This window comes from Neopsephotus bourkii, unplaced genomic scaffold, assembly GCF_033783945.1.
Source record: "Neopsephotus bourkii isolate Nb327-2 ecotype Australia unplaced genomic scaffold, CSIRO-AGI_Nbou_v1 NB_168, whole genome shotgun sequence".
Classification (NCBI taxonomy): domain Eukaryota; kingdom Metazoa; phylum Chordata; class Aves; order Psittaciformes; family Psittacidae; genus Neopsephotus; species Neopsephotus bourkii.
The window spans coordinates 18158998-18183082 of record NW_026900684.1 but is presented as its reverse complement, the minus strand read 5'-3'; the positions used below and the strand labels follow the sequence as shown (position 1 = coordinate 18183082).

The window sequence follows — 24085 nt, the reverse complement described above, 5'->3', positions numbered from 1 at the left end:
CTTAGCTTGTTGACCAGGATGTTTTGGGCTTGCCTGGCATAGAAATCTGGCTGAATAGCTCAGCAAGGAAGCTGTATTAGCTCTTGCCCTGTTATTCTGGGTGCTGAGCAGGATTTTATAGTGCATTTCTGACCTCCTGAGTGTCCCTCAGAAACCAGTGAGACCAGTTTTACTGCCTCACACCAAGCTAATGAAGAAAGGGGAAATATACACTGGTTTCTCACCCTGTGATCTCCCCTCCTCTGAGGTGGCTGTGCTCAAGGAAGGAGAAACCTCTTTCAGAGCTGAGTTTTGACTGGGGGGAAAAGTCCCTGAGGAAGGTGCTATAAAAGCAGCCTGTTCTCTTTTACAAACCTTTTCTCCCTGCTTCAGGCAAAGCACAGGGGAGCTGGGTTAGCTGTACCCCCTGGCTCTCAGCCTAGCCTGCCTGGCAGAAAGCCCATAACCATACCACAGCACAGATCCGTTCCTCTTCATTTATTCTGCTGTTTGCACAGCCCTGAGTTGAGCAGAGACATGTGAGAGGTGCTCCCCATCCCTATTCCCAGCCCAGAAGGCTGCACATTGCTAACCTGTACCTTGCTCACGTTAAAGAGAAAGGTCTTTGCCTGAGGTTTCCTGCAGCAGTGTCAGACATCCAACTCCAGTGAAAACAATAATGCAATAATTGAGTGGTAGAGCAATACGGACAGCTTGAGCTGGATGCCTCTGGAGAGGGGCCCAGAACAAAGAAATCCCTGGGGTTTTATACCCTTACAATCTATGTACCTGTTCTTTGTAAGTTCCTCACATGCCTCCAGTGGTGATTTTTGGTCTGGGATCTTCTTGTTTCTTATTGGATTCTTTCTCTGTCTTCAGGCATGCCATATCTGGACAGCTTGCAGTTTTGGAAGTACAGGTTTTTCTCCAGTTGTCCTTACTCCCTTGGCATCTTGGTTTGTTTCTCATTTTCCCAATTGTTTCTTTTCTTCTGCTGAGCAACCCTTCTCATACACGGTTTTTGGGTCTGACAAACCTGGCCTTTTGCTCTGGTTCCCAGATTCACACAAAAATAACATTTTCTTCTGATATTTTCTGTTCTCTTCTATCTCCTGGCCTTAGTTTAAAGCCCCTGCTTGATCTTTCTCTTCCTTGACTCCTACCACCTCTCACTTGCAAATTCCTGGCTGCTGCCAACAAATGAATCTCCTGCTATTTTGTGTTCCTTTCTTTCATTAGTTTAACTTTCTGCTTCTCTTCAAGACCATCGTACATGAATACAGACACACACAAAATCTCTTGCAAACTTTCTCTTTGCCATGCTGGCAATCTTGAGTGTGTCATTAAAGTTCTCTGGTGTCATTCCTCTGTATTTGAACAGAGCTTGTTGGAGCCATCCCCAGAAGTCGCGAGGATGCTCATCAGGTCTCTACCTGTATTCTTGTACTGAGCTGATGGCCCTGTTCGCTTCTAGCTCCCCATATGCTTTAATGGCTTCTACTAAATTTCAGAGCCATGTCTGACAAGCAGCTCAATCTCATGCTCGATTATAGTCCCAGTCTGGATCATTTGCTGGCTGGGAGCTTCTGTTTCCTCCCATTTGTTGAGTCAGTTCAGCATCCTTATTAATGATTTTTTTCCCTTCTCATCAGGTCTGAGTACCTCCACAACTGAATTGTACCCAGAGCATATGTTAGAAAACCATTGAGCATCTCCCTGAGTCTCAGCATTTTACTTCCCCATAGGGCCGTCACTAGGATTCCAAGGTTGGTTAGTAAATACATGCAGTACAGGTGGGGCTCCACCTGCCACTCCTGGTTACATGGCAGCAGGATTGGGCACTACATTAGAAGTCAGAGGACAGACTCTGGCAGCAGAGCAGAATCAGAAAACTGAGAAAGAGCATTAGACATAAAAGGTGGGGTGGGACATGTTTGGGGAGTCAAAGTCCATGACCACAACTGTTACCCCAGGTCTAATTCCTCTTCCCTTGGCTGGATGCCTCCTTGCCCATGCCCAATTATCCCACATGTACCAACAATCCATTTGACAAGGGCTTTCATTTTCTAAGTGGTGTTGTAAAGAAGTGAGTCTTACTGACTGAATGTTTCATGGGGTGGCCGAATTGCCGAGGGGGCCCCACCAGCTTCCCTAGTAATAAATGGCCATTCCTTCCAGCACAGGGCCACTGCATGCTTCTCAGACAATTGAGCTGTGCCATAAATCTTTCCCCAATTTTGCATTACAGTGGCCAAGGGTGTCCCCTTTTCTATGACAAATTTATTCACCATTACCAGAAAAAAAACGCTGTCAGGGAGACACAAGATTTAGAAAGGGCCATCTTGCTTTCTAAACTCCTTCTCAGAGAGAAGTCTATGTGCGGATAGAGGTAATCTTCATCACAGACTTGGTCAATAGTCTGTATCTAAAAGATGTTATTTCTTACTGCTAAGAGGAACTCAAACCCCTTCTATGAGCATCTAATGCTGATCAGGCTGCACACCCATAAGCAAGCTGCAGCAAGGGAGGGACTCAAACTCACTACAGCATTGTTTCTGAATTTGCTTAGAGAGTTTTTAATACTCACCCTTTCATGCCTCTGGCTCCAAAGGTCCCAGGAGCAGAATTCACCCAATGCCAACAGTTGGATGGAGACCAGAGGGTGTGGAAGTGGTGGCCTAGGATCCCATCTGGGTCACCAACCTGTTAAAGAAAGGTCTTTGCCCTAGGTTTCCTGCAGCAGAGTGTCAGACATCCAATGCCAGGAGAAAATTTAATAGAGTGGTAGGCCCACAGGGACAGCTTGAGCTGGGTGCCTCTGGAGAGGCACCTGGAACAATGAAATCCCTGGGGTTTTATACCCTTACAATCTATGTACCTGTTCTTCATGTGCCTTGCACATGCCTCTTGGTCGAACTGTGATTTTTGTTCTGGAGACTTCTTGTTCCTTATTGGATTCTTCTTCTGTCTCCAGGCAGGTTGTTAGCAGCTTTTATCTGGATAGGTTACAGCTCCTGCTGATGGTCATGGCTTCCTTATCTTCCAGTTTGCACTGGTCTCAGGGACTCCTTTTGCATAACTAAGCAACAATTCAAGACAAGTTCAACTTCTCTAGGTTGCAGCTTGCAGCTTAAGGCTTCAGCAATGTTAGCTACTCATGCTAAGCAAAACTACTCGTACAAAAGAATACAGTTAAAAGGATTCAGCTGACTGAACTTTATTTACAACACTCACGTGGGAACACTTGAGCTACCTTTGCCCAAGCCGCTGCACAGTGCAGGAGAAGCCAAAAGCTGCATGGAGAGACTGCATCCAGGGCTGATCCTCAACCCAGCACGACTGTGGCACAGCTGAGGGACCTGGAGCACAGCAGGCTTTTGAGGAGGTTGCAGAGACTCAAGCCAAGCCCTTGGTTTTGTTTCCAGCCTGCTCTGAGGTACCCCAAGAGAAGGGCATGGCTTGGAGGGGCAGGAGCCAGTGCACCTCTCAGTGCCAGGCAGGTACAGTGCCCACTGCTGCCCCTGTGCTAGGCCTACAAGTCAGAGTCACAAGGCAGGGTGCTCCTCCCCTGCTGTCCATGTCGCTCGTCCTCCAACACATCCCAGGGGTTGTGGTAAGCCCCAGTGGTGGGGCACGGCTCAGCCTCCAGCACAGGGCTGGGGGGCAGGCTGGGGGCCCTGAGCTTCTTGCAGCAGTGGTGGAAGCTGAGGGCGAGGGCCAGCCCCCCCAGGATCTCAAAGCAGCTTCCCAAGTAGCTCAGCACCAAGCTGTAGCCTACAACCAGTGTGCTGCCAGCCGGTGCGGGCAGTGCCCACAGCTCATGGGTGTACCAGGAGGCAGGCACAAGGCTCAGCAGCCCTGAAAGGAGCAACACAATCCCTGCCACGCCAGCCAGCGTGTGCCGTGGCTCCTCCTGCCAGCAGCGAACCCCTAGGGCAGCCACCAGCAAGCCCACCAGAGTGAGCACCAGCGAGGAGGGCATCATCCCTTGGGCCACCTGCACAGGCACCTGCTTGAAGTAGCCCAGCTCATCAGCTTGCCCGCAGAGGCGGTTGTGGCTGCTCTGCCTCTCCGTGCAGATGTCCCAGATGCCCTGCTCCGTGACGAGGTCAATGGGCTGGTCGGGTATAAGGCTCACCTGCCGCCAGTTGGGTGCCAGTGTGCCCGTGAGCGTCAGCAGGAGCCCGCAGGGACACAGGACCAGCCCCACGATCATCGCTGTCGGTGTCCGCATGCTGCGGGGGTGGGTGAAGAGGCACAGAGGTCCGCGGGGAGGTCCGGGGCTCGCTGCTCGTCACCCGGTCACAGGAGGTGTCCCTGGTGCCCCAGCGCTGCCCCAAGGCGAGGCAGCAGCCCCGGAGCCCCGCAGGGTGGTCGGTCAGCCCGGCGCCCAGGCTGTGCCCGGGGCACGGGGAGGTGCCAGCGGGAGGAGGAAGTGCGGGCAGGGAGGAGCCCGGCACAGGCAGGGCTGGCCGGCACCCAGCCCCGAGCGCCTGCACCGGGACCGGGGGCAGGCAGCCGTCACGGGATAGAGGCGGCACTGGGACATCTCGGTGTCACACCAGGGCTGGGCAGCGCTCCGTCCCCACCTTTTCCTGCTGTGAAAGCGCAGGACCCTGGTACAGCTCCATCAATTAAACTATCTGCTGGATTAATGTGTGAAAGTCGTTGATTAAGATGAAATGCTAGTGGGTCTCACAGTTCATAAGGACCCCGTGGTACCCCCATGGCCCAGGAGACCTGCCCGGACCCTGGTCTACGTTTTAATGGAATCACAGAATCATTTATGTTCTTGCTCTTCATCCCAGCGAGCATCTCCTTGGTCCCTCGAAGACCACTCCTGAGATCGGCCCTGCTCTTCCTTTCCCAGGCTGCACTCAGAGGCCACCCGCAGGGACAGCAGCCTGGCTCCCAGTGGGAAAAGCCCCTGGGATGTCCATTGAGAGAGATACAGGAAGTCACCGCATTTGAGACCCCCTATGCGGGATTTTGAGCCACGAAAGGCATTGGTCTTGGGCCTCTCTGAATGTCATACTGCCAGTCACGCTGAGCCCAAAAGAGGGCAGCATCCTCTGTGTGTTATTTTGGGATGATGAACCCCAGCTGATCTGGAGGGCTGGCTGCACGTGTGCTCTACAGCACCTCTGCGCTGCCATGGGGTCTGCATGGGTCTGTGCTACAGCAGCTGCACCTCAGCAACCTTCCTGTGTCCTGCAGCTATTCCTGAGCGTCCCCAAAGCCGTGCTGCTCTGTGGGTGCCACATCATTTCAAGGACAGATAGCGGAGCTGTTAAACACTGGATCTCAGCCCAGCTGGAAGGCAGGGTGGATTGGGCTCAGTCAGAGGCTCATGTGCCCAGCTGTGCCTGCAGGGCAGCAATGCTGACATCCAGCTGTGCCTAGTTTCAGATTGGGGACACCCAGCTTTGCTGTAAGCAGGTAGTAGTTTGCTAAAAATTGGCACTCCTCAGCTAAGAACCTGAGCTAAGGGGTTAGTCTCATTAACTTTCACCCTACTCCAGACATGCCAAGCTGCCCATTTCTGCCTAAGGAGCTGTGGGTCCAACCAACACACCAACTCTCCCTGCCTTTTGTGTTTCCCAAGGCTGCCTTCTGCCACAGGACCCCAGCCCTGACCAGAGCTGAAAGAGCCTGAAATCTTCTAGTCCTGACTATTTTTCTTTCCCTTTGGATATGAGGTTAGGCGTGAGAAGACATAGTTCCCCCTGGGGAGAGGGAGGCAGAAGGAATGGGCTGGAGGCGAGCTGGGTGGCACGGTGATCCTGGGTGCCATGGATGAGTACTTGTCAGTACCATTTGGCTCCTCCCAAGCTCAGGAAGCTTTTACTGAGGTGACAAGGTGCAGCTTGGTGGCAGTGCTGGCAGGTAAAGCAGTAGTCACCTGCAGACCAGCCAGGCTGAGCTGTAGCTGTGAGCACATGGGAGCAAGCCCTGAGCCCTGTGTGGCTGACAAGGGCTTTGCTCCCCATCCCAGATGGTTGCGTGTGGGCCATGCTTCAGCACTGCTGGAAAGGGAGGAATTCCGCATCTTCTCAGATTTGCCCTCATTTTGTCCAGACAGGCCAAGAAACCTAGAGGCCTGCAGCTCAGAATGCAGGGGTCCCACAGGTACCCCAACCCTGGGCTTTGCAGTGCCTGCCCTAGGATGCCTCTCCATATAGCACCTTCCTTCTCCCTTTGTATGCTCCCCCAGCAATGCTTGGCACCTCCTGCCCTCACTCCCACAGGGCTGGGTATGGGAGGTGGCCACTGCTTGGATCTGCATCAGCAAGTGGAAGCTGGGTGCTGGGAGCATTGCAATTAAGCACCAGGGTCAGTTTTAACAACCTGGGCTTTTGCAATTTATTAATTATGCCCGGGAGGATGCATCTGCCCTTTGGGCTGGTGCCCAGGCTCCTCACTGTGGGGCAATGGTAAGCAGATTAGGTGATGTGGCCCTGATGCTGGGTGACCTGCCCTGAGTAAACTCGAAAAGGAAACGGGATTAACGGAGCTGTTTCCTAATGCCACAGAGTTATAGATTGTTCATTTCTTCCCTTTTACTTTCTAATAAGGCAGTATGAAAAGCAATTCAAATCAGAGCCTGCCCCTCTCCAAGCTCTGGGGAAGCATTTAGAGCCATCTGGTCTTAGAGATAAAATGGCCTGGCTGAAACGGCCTTCCTTCCCACATTTCCCTAGCTGCTGGGTGGGAAGAGCCACCTTTCTTGGTGTTTCCTACTTCTCCAAGGCTGTGACTTACTTTTTCCTACCTTGGCAGAGTCACCTCTTTAAGGACGTGATAGAAACTTTATCCAGACCTGGCTGAGTTAGCTTGTGTTGTATTATTATCTCTTAACCCTCTTTGTAAATTGGAGGAGCAGCAGAAGGCCTTGAACTAACTGGAACTGGAAAAGATCCAGGGCAGGGGGGTCAGAGCTTGAGACTGATTACAAAGGAAAAAAAGAAAAGACTAAAAAAGAAATCCATGGTGGGCTATTGGGTGTTGAGTGGCTGCTTCCAGCCTCAGATTCACTGCGTTGTTGAAAGCTGGGAATGCATCCAGGGCAGTATTGCTGTGTTCAGCCTGTTCCCTGCCTCCCTAGGTGTCTGCTTGCAGTCACTGGTGGTGATGGGACCCCAGACTAGAGAAGTACTGGTGTCTATTATGTGACAGTGTCTCAGTGTAGGATCAGCGAGGATAGGGCTAGTGGCTTTTGGGTTACAGCACTCATACAACTGAGCAGAGCTTGGTGTAATAGCTGGGCCTTTCCTAATGCCAGAAATGGCCTCAGCTGGGGAGCACATGCACACAACAGTCTCCATAGCTTCCTCTGTAATCCTTAGTGCTTTCAAAGAGTGGCTCCCTGCATGAAGGCAGCTCTGCCCCTTCAGTGTCTGCTGTGCTCATGACACCGAGACCAGGATGGGAGAGGGTGTGTATTTGTGATGGAGTTACTCTGACTCCTTCCACTCACGGCAGCAGCAGCAGGATCTCTCAGCATCCTGTTTGCTGTGTGGGGAAAAGCAGGGGCCAGGGCTGCTTAGCAGAAGCCTGCAGCTGGCAATTCCTGTTTACATCGCACTGACCCTGGGGCTTTGCCTGCATTGTATACAGCAAGGTCCCCCCATTTCACCACACTGGCTGCATGTCATGCAAGTTATACTGTACCTGACCACTTCTTGGGTTCAAAGAGGCCATGCTGGAATCTCAGCCCTGTGGCATGTAGGGCTGCAGACATGACAGACACAGTGTGTGCACTGTGCCCTGCTGGGGTCCCCCATGCCTGGCAGGTGCCCAGCAGGCACAGTGCTTGATCCGGGCTATATCTTTCACCCTCTCTCACCTTAGGACAATTCACTTGGCAGAGCACCACGTCCTGCCTGCTGTATGAAATCGGGACTGACTGGGAATGGCACTTTGGGGGGGCTGCAGTTTCCCCTGGTCTAGCCCCTTGGACAGGTCTACCAGCCACCTGTGCCTCTTGTAGCTGAAAGCAGGCTGGAAGCAAAGCAGGATGGCCCCAACAGCCCATGCTGGATTTGTTTAGCATAAGACCTGGTTGTCTGAGCCCCTCCTCAGACTCCATCCTGCAGGAAAGTCTCATTAAACAGGTGTCTGGACTGAAAGAACTGGTTCTGACCATTCCATTTTGCTGCTTTTTGTTCTAGAATTTGGAGTGGGGGACTTTGTAAGAGTGCAAAAGAAGGGTGTGCCATTGGCAACTCATTGCTTTCAAGCCATGGCCCAAGCAGTGTTTGTGCAGCCAGGACACGCTCTGCATTGTGCAAACAGCTGCAGTTGCAATGGGCTTCTCCCAGACTAGCTCCCAGCTTCTTCCCTGCACACACACACTACTGCCTTTGTGCCCACTGGGAGGACAAGGACAAGCCCCCAGGAAAGACAGGGTCCTCCTTGCTATCTAAATGTGGAACAGACATCTGTGTGTCCTCCCCAGAGCATGGGCAGTGGTGGTCGGCACCCAGTATGCGGCTCCATGCTCCAGCTCTCCAGTCTTCAGCACAAGATGTCTGCAGACAAATTCATTAGCCTTCCATTTGCCCATTGACCTGCCACACTCCGGACTGGCCATGTTGCTGATGGTAGCCTCGAGGATGCACTTCAGAGGGGCTGTCAGAGACCAGGGGATGTATTGAGTGTGCAATGGCTTGCAAGCCCTGTGCTGGTAAGTCCCACTCTGGGGCTGTGACCCAGCAGTAGCTTATTATGCTCAGGCCTGTGGCCCACACGAGTCTTTGCTGTTCATCCTACTCAAAACTCAGCATGAGGGAGCTGCATAAACCTGTGCAATTTGGGGGCAGCATCCTGTAATGCCTGCAGGGAGCAGTAAATCCATCAGTGAGTGCTGAGGTTGTTCCCGCTTTGTTTCTGCAGCCCAGCTGTGACTCTGAACGCTATTCAGACTAGGTCTTGGGAATGAATCGCTGAAAGCCTTATTAGGTGCCCCCCAGGTATTCAGTCACCCGTTAAACTCCTTCGCTTTCAAACTGCTGCACTTGAACTTGCCGGATTGCCAGTGCTGCTTCTGAGTCTTTGCTTTCAGTTCAGAGAATATCTGAAAAGCATTTTTACAACTATATCAATTTTTGTCTGGCTCCATGCTGAAATGGTTGAGAGCGGTTCGGACATGCAGTCCTCGTGATGGGTTTCAGACAGGGAGAAGAGAGCAGCTGAAGCTGTGTCAGTCTGCATGTTTGTCCAGCTCCTGGGCCACAGAGCTTGGGAGCTAAAAGGCAATGCCAATGCCTGTGGGTGCAGAGCACGTTGCAACTGGCAAGGAAAAAGCACCACTTCATGTTGGGGTTCATGTAGTTGCTGTACGTGTGACTCATCTGCGCTGACTTTGATCTCTTGTTGGGCTGAAAGGCCTGAAACCAAAGCACAGATGGCTCATGACTGTGCCTTTATGTATTTTCTAGCAGTTGGGTCAGCTCTGTGGGCCAAACCGCTGGATGTATGGCCAAAGCTGAAGGAGAAAAGGCCTGCTTAAACCTCTCCTTTTGAGAAAGCCCTGGGCAGGAGACAGTTGGGTTCCATGCCTGTTCTGGGAACTGAGAAACAGCATGCCTTATGGTCTATGGGAATTTTGTTCTGATAGTTTGAGATGGAAAGATAGTTGTCTCTCTTTCCCATGTTACTCGCTGGTGAACAGATTGCCCAGGTTTGATCCACAGGAGGATCCTGCCCCCTTTGGAGAAAAGCACAGGACTCTTCCAGGTTAGTCAAGAATATCTTGTAAATGAAAGGAAAATCATAGAAAATCATAGAATACTTAGGGTTGGAAAAGACCTTAAAATCATTTAGTCCCAATCCCCCTGCTAACACTTTTCTTCTTGGCAAAGAGTCAGATCCATGTATGTACTTGATACCATCAACACATACTTTTGAGGCAGTCAGTACATCAGTGGAGACAAAACTAATTGATTTTGGCATGGAAAAGCTAGTGAAATCACCAGCCACAGAGAATATGAAGCATAGGTACAAGAAAAGCAGGATTAATCTTGGGTATCTTGTGCCTTCCCTTTTATATCAAGGTAAAATATCACTCTTGTAGACCTGTGCCCTGCAGTTCAGCCACCATCTGCTTCTTTCTACCCTTGTGTTCCCTTGGAGAAAACAACAGTGTGCTGCCTGGACCTGTCATCTGAATGTTAAACACACATGCATGGCCAAAAAGCCACTGGCATATGGGCTGGGGCAGGAGGAGAGTGTGTGAGGGGGAATATCACCATTTGCTATGGTTCTTACCCTCTCATAATATAAATTCACTGGGTAAACAGCATTACTGGTAGCCCTCATCAGAGGGCTTTCTGCTGCTGTATTTCAAAGACTGATTTTAAGTCATCAGGGTGAGGAAGTTCTTTATGAAATGTCACAGAAGTCCTGTCTTGTCCTAAAATTCCAGGCTGCTTCAAAGCTTCAAGAGACTCCTGTTCTCCTGGAAGGATTCCCTGTGTGCTGCATGTATGAAGTGCCTGGCCTGACTTTCTTCCATGAAAGCTCACATGAGCTACAGGATCACTTGGCCCTGGGATATACAAGTGCCCTCACTCAGAGACTGGGAAGCTTAATACCAGTGACAGAGGTAAGCTGTCATGTAGGTGGATGGGATTTTGGTCACCTGATAAAATATGGAGGACTGCAGGATGGGGGTCTTTCCTCCAGGATGGGGTGGCCCAACTGTTCTTGCCCTGGGAGATAGAAGAGATTTGACTGGTGATATTGGCCTGTGCCCCACTCAGATGGGGCTTTCTCACTGATGTGGCTGGGTGTTTGCAGTTGGCTGCAGGGCTGCCCTTCTCTGTGGGTGTCCAGGGCAGTCATCCTTGGCCACAGCATCTTTCTGGAACCAGTTCCCTCTCAAAGCAAGCAAACCCTGCAGGCTACATGGAAACTTGGTACCCAACAGTATTCCCATCCTGGTGGACTTCCATTAAGGCTAAGCTGTAACGAGAGCAGCTGGTCCTGGCTAGCTGCCTTTCCCCATCACTCTTGCCTCTGCCGGCCTCTTGGGCAGGAAGGAGAGGGCAGGTAGACACAGCAGTCATGGACAGGGAAAGCCAGGGTCAACCACCTCCATGCCCTAAGTATGAATCCCTCTGTGGCACCAATTTTGTCCCTAGCACTTATTCAGTGATGGGAATAGAGCTGCAAACATCCTTAAAATGTGTGATGTGTCCTCCTCTCCACCACTGGAGGAAGGCTTGCTTCCAGCATGTTCCCCTGCCTGGTTTGTGGCCTGTGTCATCCCACGTCCCACTCTTCCCTTGGGTTGGGTTGATCTGATTTCAAAGCATTTCGCACCTCACTTGATTGAATTTCATCTGAATGATGTCAAATCCTTTCTTTGCCAGGTCTTCAAGGTTATCCAATGAATCTACTTTCTGGTATTCCTCTGGTCTTGTTTTCTTTAACATTATCCACAATATTTCTGATGCAGCATAGCATGGCTATGTCCACAATATAGAAGCATTGAATAATACCAAAACCAAAGCCATTTTCCTGCTGTTCCTTTCTATATATGTCCTTCTAGTCTGACTGTAAGCCATGAATAGCTCTTGTCACCAGATCAAGGTGCTATTTTTGCACTACTTTTACATCCATCTTTCATCTAAATGGTATTTCCCATTCTGACAAGTATGAACGGGATAACACAAAGCTCTCTATGGAGGTCAAAATGATCACATCTGCTGCTTACCCTATATCTGCTAAATCTTTGAGAGGGCAAATTTAAATGGTTTGGTATAAAATAGTTCTCAAGAAATCCCAGTTGTCTGCTTCTCAGCCCCCATATTAGCTTCTTGGTGTCTCTGAATTAATCCTTTGTGCAAGTCGAATTTCTAGGCACTGAATTATGGATCTGTAACTTGACTTCAAGCCTTTAAAACAGAATGCTGTGCTCGTTCTGTGCCATTTCCTTGGTTCTGCTCCAGCCCTCCAGCAGTTCTTGGAGAGGGTGGCTTGGGAACTGGAGACGGCTCCCCCTGTGATAATGAGTGTTGCTGCAGCTCATACACATTTCACCTAGCTGGAAGTTCGTGAACCTCCTCTTTCACAATCCTGGCCCATTTCCTGACCCCTTTTCTGCTCATCATCATGGCTAAATGCTGGGGCAAGAGCTTGGCTGTAGGTGCCTGAGAGGGAGACTGCAAATTCTCAGCCAGTTATCTTTTTATCTTGGTGGTTTGTGGAGGGTAATTGATCCCTTCGGTGAGTTATTTGCCTCTAGATTCAACTTTAATGTGAAAATTAAATGCAAGAAAGGCAGCAGAGTCATTAGTTTCTTCCATGTGTTTTCCTCAAATGAACAACAGTGACAGTCTCACCCACCCCTCGGTCCTTCCTCTTCACCCTCCTACAGTTGCTTCTCATGTCCCATCACTAGCTTTTCAGCAGACAAGCTATCTTCTCACTGGTAAGCACTCACTGACAATGAAAACACTGGCCACAGAGTCAGCTAATTCAGTCTAAGGCCACCTCCAAATGGCTGAGCTCTGCTAATTCTCAGATCTTTCCTCTGATCCTCTCTTTTCCTCCCTCCTCCCTTTTATAAAAAGCTGCTTGCAAGGAATTACTCCTGCAGCACTGGGATTTCAGCCTGGACATTAGGAAATGTCTTCCCTAAGGAGAAGCAGCCCTGGGACAGGTCTTCAGAGGGGTGGTGATGGCTTGCCACCTTTGGGGCTTTCTGAGTGCTGGTTAGACAAAGCTGTCTGCATCAGTGTTGATGATAGTCTTGCTTCAAAATGGAAGTTAGAGCAGAGAAGGTGGAGGGCTCTTCCAGACAATGCTGCCATGAAAATATCCAACACATACCAAAGCTGGGTTATTGTCCTGCATCACGAGCACATCTGCATTGCACTTGGGCACAACAGTCCTTTCTTTTTCTTTGGCCAGGTGTTAATGCCCAGTGAAGTGGCCCTATATTGCTCATAGGTACAATGGAAACACAGCACATGCAGAAGAACTGACCTTGCATTCCTCCCTCAGGCTTGCCACTGCATTTGAAATAGCCTTACTGAAATGTCTGAACTTGCAAGCTTGCTGCTGAGCTTCCTGAGCACCAGAATCTGTGATTTAATAGCCCAGGTTGGGAATGTTTGCATCTTTTCCCATGGCCAGGACTGCCCTATGTGCCCTGGGTGCTGGTTCCTGTTCCGTTGTTTTGCTGTCTTTGCTGTTACAGCAGTAATTAGGATAAGGTATAATTACAAAGTCTGCCCTGGGACATATTCAAGGCCACTGAGCTGCATTGCAAAGTCCTCTGTGTTTTTTGCTCCTTTTTGCTCCATGACAAATGCCTGACCTCTGGTTTAAAGTGAGAAGCTAGTGGTAATGTAGGTATGAGCTGGTACTGTGCTCCTTGTTCCCAGCTTCATCCTCCAGACCTTGCCATTCATCTGGCCTCTACAGAGTAACCTGTGGGTACTCAAGATGTCAAATGCTCTTGGCAGTTGTAGAGGCAAACAGATTACTGTAGCTTAGGTGTCTGGCAGAGAAACCAAGGCCAAAGAATCCACAGGTGCGTCTTGGAGGCCAGCAGGAAAGGGAAAGAAAGGTGCTGCCATATTTTGGAGACACAGATGGTCATCCAGGCAGCACCACTAAGACCTTGTCTCTTACTGCCTGGCAAAGAGCAGATGTGTGTTTGGAGAGTGGGCAGAAGGTATCACATACAGATGGCTCAGCCTGGCTCTTCCAGCCTTTCACGCCAGTGCCTGCCTTTGGAGGATGGAGCAAGGGGCTTCCTCCCAAGGCACACCCCAAATCTGGCAGCAAAGAAAACCAGGTTTTTCCAGGAAGTGCACTGCAGACCTTGGAAAATGGTGGCAGTTTACAGCTTGGTCCCTTAACAAACTTGTGCACGTCTCTGCTAACTACCACCGATAACTGTTCCCTGGGCCCTCTGATTCACTCAGACCTACCTTGTCCTTGCATGCCATCAATGCCTCAGGAGCTTGGTAGTTATCAGAAGACAATGAATCACCTAAAACATCCGCTAACTCATTCTGTAAGAGCTCATCTTACAGCACAAATTCCAGCTCTCAGCTGCTCTGAACGTTTTCTACCCACATTAAATGCAGCCGCTCCCAGTTGCGTTTTGATCCATCTCCATGAGGGACACATGCACACATAGCTACAAGGCAAGGTCAGCAGCTGGAATCAGGGAGCAAGGCTTTCTTTTCCATTCAGGAAGAGTCTGGTACCAGTCCCTGACACTTGGTTTGAAAGAAGGTAGAGGGGTTTTGTGGCAGAGGTTCCCTTGGTTCTGAGTTTGTCTGGCATTATACCAGACGGAGAATTTCACTGGGTGACTGGTGTCTCTAGCCCAGTAATGTGCCAGCAGGCTTGTCTTTGCAAGACTGACCTTTCCAAGAGATGTTCAACTAGATGTCAGCTATAGCTGCAAAGCCAAACAAGATCCAGTTCTGATCAGGCTGGTTTTTTGTCTGCTTTGGCTGGAGCTGCTCCTAGACTGCTCCATAAATCACTGCCCAGTGATAAAATACCGAGGGGGACCTGGTTTGTCTGATGTTGCTTTTGAGAGGTCAAATCTTAGCTTAGCAAAAATAGCCCCTGGGAAAGGTGATAGCACAGAAACGTACTGTGTGTCTTCTCACCCCTCTGTGGGTGCGCTGCTCCAAGAGCCAGTTTGTACCGACACCAGTACAAACCAGCATGGTACAGTGACTATTGCACATTACAGCCTGGCACAGTATCTTGGCATTTTGGCACTGTTGGCAATGATCAAACCGGTGTCTCCTGTCTCTGCCCTGATTCAGTGCTTGTGGGGCTCTCACCACACTCTACACGAGCCTTCTCTACAGTGATAGCCATCCAGGGACAGATGGTGTTGCACTCTGCTTATAAACCAGTCTTCTCACCAGTGCTGCTCCAACGTGCAGTGCCTTGTCTCACCCCTGCATGTTGTGTGTTGCCAGGTGCTGCTTTGTTTAGCCTGTGAATACACTCCACAGGGGAACACCAGCAGCCTGGGGCAGTGCCTAGGAGGAAGAAAGAGGGGATGCCTGAGAGGCAGTATGAGAAAGGTTGATAAATCCATGTATGCTAAAGAAGGCATGAGTGTGCACTGCCTTTCCAATACAAGAGCTAGGATTTAAAAAGCACTGAATCTGTAGTGAGCCCCTCCTTGTTGGTGAGTATGAGGTCCAGCAGAGTACCTCTCCTTGTTGGCTCCCATGTCACTTGAGAAAGGAATTTATGATCAGTGCACTTTGGGAGCCTTCTGGATTGCTTTACGTCCTGCTGTGCTGTCCCTCCTGCATGTATCATGGTGGCTGAAGTCTCCCATCATGGCACCAGTGCCTGTGAAATGAGGCTGCTCCTTTCTGTAGAGAGCTTAATCCACTTGTTCTTCCTGGTCAGATGGTCTATAGTAGACACTCACCTTTACCCGTTCTCCCTTTGGTCCTAGCACCTAAGCTCTCATCCGGTTCCTTATCCATCCCCAGGCAGAGCTCCACATGCCACAGCTGCTCTCTCATATGAAGGGCAACTCCCGCTCTTCATCTTTCCGTCAGGTCCTTCCTGATGAGCCTGTATCCCTCCGTTACATTCTAGTCATGGGAGCCATCCCACCACAAGATCACGGCCCTGCACACACATCTCCAGATCCTCATATTTACTCTCTGTACTTTATGCATTACTGTACAGACACCTTAGAGAGGCTCCCCTACACACTGAGTTCCTGGAGAGGGTTTGGGGGATTTTGCCTATGTGCAGGCACTGATGTTAACCTTGCTGAGGCCCCATTTCGTTGATGCTGTGATCCGTTCCTGTCACACCACCTGCTCAGCCTTCCTGCCTGTTGGTCACTCACAGCACTGCTGGCTACTTTCCCGTCATCCCTAGTTAGGAAGGTGGCTTTGAAACACAAGGGGTGTGAGCACACACAGAATCTGATGTTTCCTCACAGACACTCCTGTGCCCATGGGTGTGTGTGCTGCCACTGAGGGTGCCCATGAGCTGGTGGAGTTTTCTCACATTGCACTGAAACAGCTTGCATTCAGCTGTCTCCATTCTCCTGCGAGTACTGCTGGCTGCAGCCCGATAGGAGCAGCAGACCTCCAGGAAGCAGGTAAGTCACTGCTGTCTTGCATCTTCCCACAAACAAGAGAGCCCAAACTGGGTGTAAGAAGGTTTGTTCTCATCCTGGGCACCTTGCTGATATGCTTATAGGGTTGGCCCAGTCCTGCTGAAGGCCAAGTGACTGCTGACTGCATTTAAACAACCCTGCTGCAGGTGAGATGGTGCCTCTGCTCCCTACTGGGGGTAACTCCAGTAAAAGGTAAAAGGAGACGTGTCTGCATATCTCTTGCAAACACATCTGAGCTCTGAAATCCACTGATTTCCCTGCAGATAAGCTCCCCTTTGGGGTTTCTCAGTCTGGGTGCAGCCTAGGGGGGATGTTCTCTGCACTTGTTGCTCCTAGGTGAATTGCTTCAGCTGCTCTTCCCCGAGTAACTGCAAACCCTCAGAATGTGTCCACACAGATGCTAGTTGTGCTAAGTAACATGTTTCTGCAGGGAAACCTGGTCATGAATGTAGCCATGCAGGGTCTCTTTTGGAGCAAAAAGTGACCCTGAAGCTGATACCAGGTCGATCCCCCTCCATGGATAGCTCCAGACTCAAAATCACCTTCACAGATCGCACCAGCTTCATGTAAACCTACAGCTCAGTGGTTGTGCTCCCTCAAACCCTGTGCAGGTCTGTGCACTCTGGGGTCCTTTCAGGCTTGTTTCTGCAGGGCAGTAGAGGTCAGCTGCCTGAACTCCCCCAGGCATCTCCCCTGAAGTCATTTGGGCTTCCTTGCACTCATGTCAAAAGATTCCTTTCTTCCATATCATGAGGGCCGCTGTCCCTGCCCTGGGACTCCATGCCTGTGCACTTCCAGTCTGTGGGCACCTATGTGCCTTCAGCGGTGTGCCTTGGGTTTGGCTCTCTTCCTTTCCCCCCCTCACTTGAGTCAGGCCACTCTGTTTTTGGAGGTCAAACTCTACAGTATCCCCAGGGGTTTTACCAACTGAAACTTACTCTACCCTCTTCTCAGTGTCTTCACCCTCCCTTTCCTGATGGCACAGGATATATAGGGTTGAAGCCTGCACCTTCCCAACATCCTCCCAGCAGCCCCAGGATGCCATGTACCACTGGGGCCAGTTTGGCAGGTAAATGGGAAGTGATGATCTGGGAAGGAGCTGTGTGAGCTGCTCAGTACCAACACAGATCCCCACTACCTGCGACACAGAGGTTTTGGTTGATGTTCTGCCTGTGGTGTGGGAGCAGACACTGAAACATCAACCAGAAGCTGCCAGCTCCCCTGTGGCAGGATGCCTGGAGGTGCAGAGCTCAGCTTCTTGCTTTGGTCCTCTGTGCTGCCAGTCTGTGTTCAAAGGTCTTCATGGCCAGAGCGTTTCCTGTGTGAGGGCAGTGCTGTGCTGTTTGCAGGTCTGAGGGGGGAGGCAGGGAATCAAGGAACAGCATGTGATACTAAGAAGCAGCAAAGCTGAGGGATATTTTCTGGCTGAGCTCATGGAGGCTTCCAAACCCTCCTTGGGAAGTTGCTCTTGGGAAACACCTCTTCTGTTTCGCTCTGTTCCCACTTTCTGGGACACTAGTTTTGTTTGCCTTTTGTTTACTGGCTGTAGAAGAGTCCTTGGGTGCTATCAGCATCTCTGTTTGGGCTAACCCAAGTGCTTTGCCTTATTTTCATACTTTTCATATCAACCCATGTACCCTGGGGCGTGGAGAACTCTCTCCTGCCTTCCAGCCCTTGAAATCACAGCTGGGGCAGCAGACTGTTGGTCTCAGGGCTGTTAGCATGCAATAGAACCAGTGGCTGGGGAAATGTCTTCCCTAAGGCAGTGTGTGGAGACAGGGACTAGGTCACAGCACTCAGTAGGTATCCTAGAGGTACATGTAGCTCTGGTCCTCCTAGGCCTTCCCATCTGGTCCAGTGAGCTGGCGTGTTCCTCGGCTAGCGCTCATCCTTTGAGGGAGCTGTGTTTGGAGGCTTGCTGCCTCCTCTGAGTCATGTCAAGATCAGTCCCAAATATTCCCTTTGAAGCTCTTCACGCAGCGCTGAAGCAATCCTGCCTTCAAAGCAGTTGCTGGAGACAGGCAGGCTGCTTAAAAGACACTTGATCGCTCTCCCATCGTGTTCAGGCTGTATTAAAATTTTACTGCGCTGTTTACACCTCAGATGAATCACAGTCACTCCTGAAAAGCATGGGGGGCTGGAGGGGGAGGGATGCGTGCGAGGAAGTGGGCTTTTGAAAGGGGTTATTAATGCACAGAGATGCTCTGGTGTCTGAAGAGGCCCTGAATGGCAGCTCTGTGCTTTTTTGCTCTGGGCTCATTAACAGCGAAGAGAGGAGCAGAGCACGGGGAGGACGCGGCTGCTGCTCAGGCAGGGATGAGCAAGGGGAGAGGATGTGGGAGCAGAGGGAAGTGGGTGATGTCTCTCTCCCTGAGAGGCAGTTTCAGGTTACTAGTTCAGTGCCTGCCGCCCTTTGGGAGGCTGCGGTACGGCAAGTTGTTTCTTGATGTGCAAACCATTAAAAGGAGGGTGTGTGCATGGGGAAGATGGGGAGAGCAGACACCTCCTCCAGGACCTGGCTGCCTCTGCAGCTGCTCACCTAAGGCACCTCTTGCAGAGGGAGTTTCGCACAGGAAAAACTGTGCTGGGGGCACCAGGTGACTTGCAGGATGAGGTTTGGAAGTGTGGGAGATCTGCCTTTGGCCTCGGGGTATCAAGGGTATTCCTCCCTCTTTTGCCTGGGCATAGAGTGGGTTTCTTGGTTCGTATTAGGGTTTACAGTTGTCCTTCTGCTGTTCCCCACGGTTGCCCTGTGATACTGGAAAGAGGGGTAAGGGGGGGGGGAAGGAGAGGGGGCAGGGGTGCCTTTATTCCTCTCCTAGCACCATCCTTGGGCATGGGGACCACCTTTGCAGCAGTACTTGCCTGCAGGGGGGCAGCAGCCAGCTCCCAGAGAGCTTTCTCCAGGTTTGATGCTGTCTTGGTGAGTCCTGCAGACTCCTGTTGCCTTGCTTTCTGGAGAAGAGTTTACTGGTCCCCCGGGCAAGGAAGCACATGACTTAGCTAGCCTCTTTGTGCTTGACAGTCCCTGCATCCCCCTCGCTTTGTCACAAATAGGCCACTTGTCCTCCTGCAGGCTTGCCTAGCGAGGGCCCTGCACCAGGTGGAGAGGCCAAAAGAGGCGGCAGGCATTGGCTGGTGGGATGGGAAGCCTCCTCCTGCCAGCGCTCTGAAGGCTGAGGTGCTGGTAAGGACTGGTGTGCATTCCATTCCCATCCCAGCCCTCAGCACATAGAGCTGATGACACCTGATGCCTGCCATGTGCCATGTCCCAGTGCAGGGGCTGTTTTTGCTGGACAGATCCAGCACACAGTAGCTGGGTGAGCGATGGGAGAAACCCCTGATGTTGCTGCTGACAGGGAAGGATGCTTTTGTATTTCTGTTCACCACCTTTTCACTCCAGAGCCAGTAAGCAGGGAAGGCAACCTCCATTTTTGTTTTCATGCTAATTTTCCTTTCTTCTTTTCTTGCCTCAGTGAGCCAAGCACCAGACCAAGGGCTTTATATACCCTCTGGGAGCAAAGTGCCCCCCAAATCAAGCCCTTATTTATTTCTACCGAAGCTGAAACATGCCATTGCCCTTACCTAAAAGAGGGGGAGGTACACACAGGCCCCGTCTGCGCTGCTACCACTCCCTCCGTCCTGGTTGATTTACCAGTGCCCCTCGGCTTGTACTGATGCCTGTCACTCTGCTGACAGCATGAGAGACAAATGCCAGTTTCCCTTGGCCAGAAAACTTGCCTTGCAAAGAAAAAAAGCCAGCTCAGGGCTTTTCACTTGGAGAGAAAAAGAGTGAGAAGAATAGACTTGAAAGCAAATTCCCGTGTTTTTTTGTTTCGGGTGAGAGCTTTTCCCACGCTCCATTGGAAGGAGTGCAAGGAGCAAATGTTTCCCAGTGCTGGTAAACACCAGGCACTGCTGAGGAACAAGGGAAAAAGCCAGTTCTATTGGAGAGAGGGAGAAATCAGTGGTGTGCCCTCCTACAGTGCCTCGTGTCCGTGTGTCTGCTCCTTCCATGGCAATGGATTTTCCAGACCTAGCTATGCTTTCTGGGTGCAGCTGGAGTGTCAGACCCTGGGGTACTCTGACACGCAGCCATGTGATATTGCAAAGCTTCCCCACGGTGCTTCTTCCGTGAGAGTCCCAGCAGCTGCACTGGGAAGAGGCTGGTGGGTTGATTTCCCTAGCTGGCACCTGGAAGGTGCTCGACATGTGTTTGCATTTGCTTGGCACTGGTCGAGGACCATTAGCTTGCTTTGAAGGACTTTCGCTTCCCCATCCAAGGAAGGCTGGGAAAGAATGTCTGGTTTGCTGCATCTCCTGTGCAGTCACTTTGCCTGGCCCAAGCCCTGTCCCTCACCACCTCTCTGTCTTCAGAGAACTGAAGAACCAATTCACATCTTGCTTTTTGGCACTGGTCAGCCCTGGCTTTGGGAGCAACCTTTTCCAAAGCACCAAGTGCTTGTGCCCCCCACCCATGCTTTCCAAGCCCATTTCCACACAGAGCTGGTGTTTGGCAGCCAGTCCCCAGCAGGGCGATGCGAAACCCATCCGTGCGTGGGAGAGCTTGCCCATGCAGCTCGCACCCCAGGAACCGGTTCACCAGCTCTGCAAGCGGAGGCCTGTCTCTGGCAAGGGTGTCTCTGTGTCTCTGCACATGAGGGGCTGTGTGTCTTTAAAACACCCGGAAAGGCAGGTGAGAGATTTGAGGGCAGCTTTTGGAAATGAGGAACCAGCTGAGGCTGGGGATGCTCAACTGGCATCCACAAGGGTTTGGTTCAGCTTTTGAAGAAGACTGGTATGCGGGTAAGTTTGGAAGACAGTGCCCATTAAACTGCTTAGAGATGTGGGCCCAGCCTTATCCCAAAGTGGCCAGAAGTGCTTGGAAGTCTGTCCTGAAGAATGCCCCAGCAGCCTGGTGAGCCTGCTGCTTTTCCCTGCTGGCCAAGCAAAGAGCATTCATGACAGCAAAAGGCCTGCCCAGGAGTCCCACTTTCAAATGAAGCACTGGTATCCCATTGCTGGTGCGTATTAGCATCTTCCCATCAATGAGAAATCGTTTCCTTCACCCCCTTCCCCTCGCCTTTGGTCTTGCTCATAGAAAGCTGTGACTGGAGCCTGCATGTGCCCGTATCTGCTCCTGCGATCTCCCTTTGTTCGGCTGCCAGCTTTCTGCACCTGCGTGCACGCCTGCTCTCCCTCCCCACTGTGGTTAGTCCTTCCCTCTTCCATCCCATGGGCAGGAAAGCGGGTTTTGGCCAGGTCCAGGGAGGAAGGCGGTGTTTGGCAAGGGCAGGCATTCCCACACCAACAGCAGCCATGGGTGGGATGGGGGGAGCACAGGCAGCTTGGTTATTTGTGGATGAAGTACCAGTTGCCCTGTGATTAACCCTCTGGAGGTCCTGCCCACATCTGTCCTGATGAGAGCTGGAATATCCATGCTTCCTTTGCTAATTGAGCCTGGATTGTATTAGCTAATCCATCTCCAAATCCCCCAGCTGTTCAGAGCTTAATAAGAGCAACCATACAGGCTGGCTGTGGGGCTGTGCTCATGTCCTGTTGGGACAGAGATTACAAAGTGTGTGTGGGTTTTGGGGTGTGGGTTTTCTGCTTGGGTGGTGTTTGAGGGGGGGGGGGAGAGTGTTTTTTGGCAATCTAGCCAGCTGCCATCATCATTATCTCCCCATCCACACAGAATACAGTCATAAGAAAAAACACTGTTATCAAGTCACGTAGGTGATGATAGGTGATGTAAAGACAGGGATAGGTGGAGTTAGTATCAGTTAGATACTGTGTGCCTTGGTGGTTGTTCCTGTGCCATGCTGCCCACTGCCTTGTTCCTTTTCTTGCATGGCTCCCTGGGACAGGCTGGTTTGGAGATAGAGGCCTATCCCTTTCCCAGGAGGATGTTCCAGGTTACCACCAGGCTCCCTCTCACACCAAGTCCCTCAAGTGATGGCAAGAAGCAACTGAAGGCCTTGGTCAACATGGGCAGCAAGTATTCACCACATACACAGGGAGGGGAAGCAAAGTGGACAGACATGTTTGAGGGCATTCCCTGTCCAGAAGGCACCACAGCAGCCAGACCACCAGCTCAGAGCAGCCTGTCCCCTCCAGAGCTCCTGCTTGAATGGCAGGAGGAGATGCTCTGCCACAGTTTTTCTTTTTAAAGAGATGCAGGGACTGAACGATTAAAATCCTATCTATCATTCTTGTTCTCTTGGGCTTTTGTAGCCTCTTCTTCCACCCAAACTACCTCAAGCGGGAGAGGGGACTGGAGCAGCTGTGGGAGCCCCTGGCCATGGCATACAAAGCTCACTTGTTATCAGCACTGTCATATGCCTTTCTGCCTCCTCCCCCCTTCCATCCCCACCACAACCGCTACATCCCGAAAGCACAAACAGAGCATCCATCAAAAGGGCTATTATCCCGCGATTTCTGAACAGCCACTGTTGCTCTTGGGTACGGAGAACCGAGCTCCCCCCTTGACACAGTCCCCCAAGCAAAGGAACAGCAGAATAGCAGTGCCTGTCGCTGGTTGGCATACTGATTTGCAGCCTGTCGCAGCAGCCAGGGTGGGATGAGGGGCTGCTGCCTGTACATGGGCTTGCGTTAGTGATTTAAGCCTTCACTTCAGTCCTACAAGATAGATGGATCCTACTGAGATCATACTTTGGGCCTCCAGATGTTAGCACTGGGGGTAAGTCCCATGGAGGATGGTTAAGAGGTCACATTAGTGTTTCGTTCTTTATGGCTGATGCTTTTAATCTGCTCTTCCCAGGAAAGAAGAGATGGATTTTGAGGGGGTTTTGAGTTGGATCTCATGGTATTGTTTTGAATACAAGGGGCACCTATGGCCCCAGGTATATTCTCCTCCTATAGCAAGATGGGGTGTCAGGATGGCGACAGTGTCCCCAGGGCCAAGGGGAAACCCTGGAGGTAGGAGGCAGGTGCTTCGATGGGCAGTCAGCACCTCTGCTCCAGCAGGAAAGGGAGGGCTGGTGGAGAAAAGGCGCATTTCAAACAAAGCCATCACCCTCTGGGACAGGAGGAGGGTCTGCAGTGCATGGAGGGGCAGTTTCCAGGGAGGTGAACATTGACCAAAGCAATGGTCAATGTTGACAGGGAGCAGCTATTACCATCCCCGGAGCCTGCCAAAGGACGACTCTTTGCTCTTTCGCCAGGCAGGAGGAAGGTTCTGGCACTGGCTGCCCCTGGCTCCATCACAGGTGAATTTCTCCTGCTGCTGATTGCAGCACAGATGGGGCCACTCCACTTCCACCCGAACGATCTTCCAGCTGTGACACCATGGGCGAGCTGGAGTCCTGCCAGGGAAAGGAAGATGCCCCAGTACACGGGGACCAGGGGATGTGTGCACCATGGCTGGAAACTAGGATTTGCTCATTGACACATTGTGGGGTGTAACTGATAAGAAGTGTCACGTATTTTCCTGTTGCTGTTTTTTTTTCAGGTCCCTTGGCATACTACTGCACTAGCAGCCTTGGGAACAGGGCAGCTCTGCTGGCCAGGAGCGATGCTGAACCCATCTTCAGAAAGCTTTGCTCTCTTTGTCCACCCACAGAGAAACCCCCTGTTGGTTTATGCCTGTTTGCCTTCCTGTTAAAGTGGGTTCTCTTACAGCTGAAACACTTTTAAAGCAAGAGTCAGAGATGGCCTTGCTCCTTCCAGCGAGGGATAGGGCTTGAAGCTCCAGTCTGCCTAGGTTTCCCTTTGTGCCTTCAGGGTTGCTCCAAGCCATGTGTCCTGGTGCTGAGTAGGCATTCCGGAAACAATACACTGGAAGATAGATGGCTGGCCAGGACACGTGGTTGTGTCTTAGCAGTCTTTGTGTACTGCTTTCCACATGAGAGGGCTTCTCCAGTGCGAGTTTTCTTGGACATTGAGGAAATACCTAAAATGAACAATGATGGACATTGTACTGGAGAGCCCACGAGACCTTATAGCCAT

At 51.2% G+C, this 24085-nt stretch overlaps 1 protein-coding gene across 1 annotated transcript; it reads right to left on the bottom strand.

Moving 5' to 3' along the window:
- Positions 1 to 1696: 1696 nt before the first annotated feature.
- CLDN23 (claudin 23) lies at positions 1697 to 4308 on the bottom strand. Its single transcript, XM_061370265.1, has one exon. It carries the CDS (start codon positions 4211 to 4213, stop codon positions 3512 to 3514), a length of 702 nt encoding a protein of 233 aa, XP_061226249.1. The 5' UTR covers positions 4214 to 4308; the 3' UTR covers positions 1697 to 3511.
- Positions 4309 to 24085: the final 19777 nt, after the last annotated feature.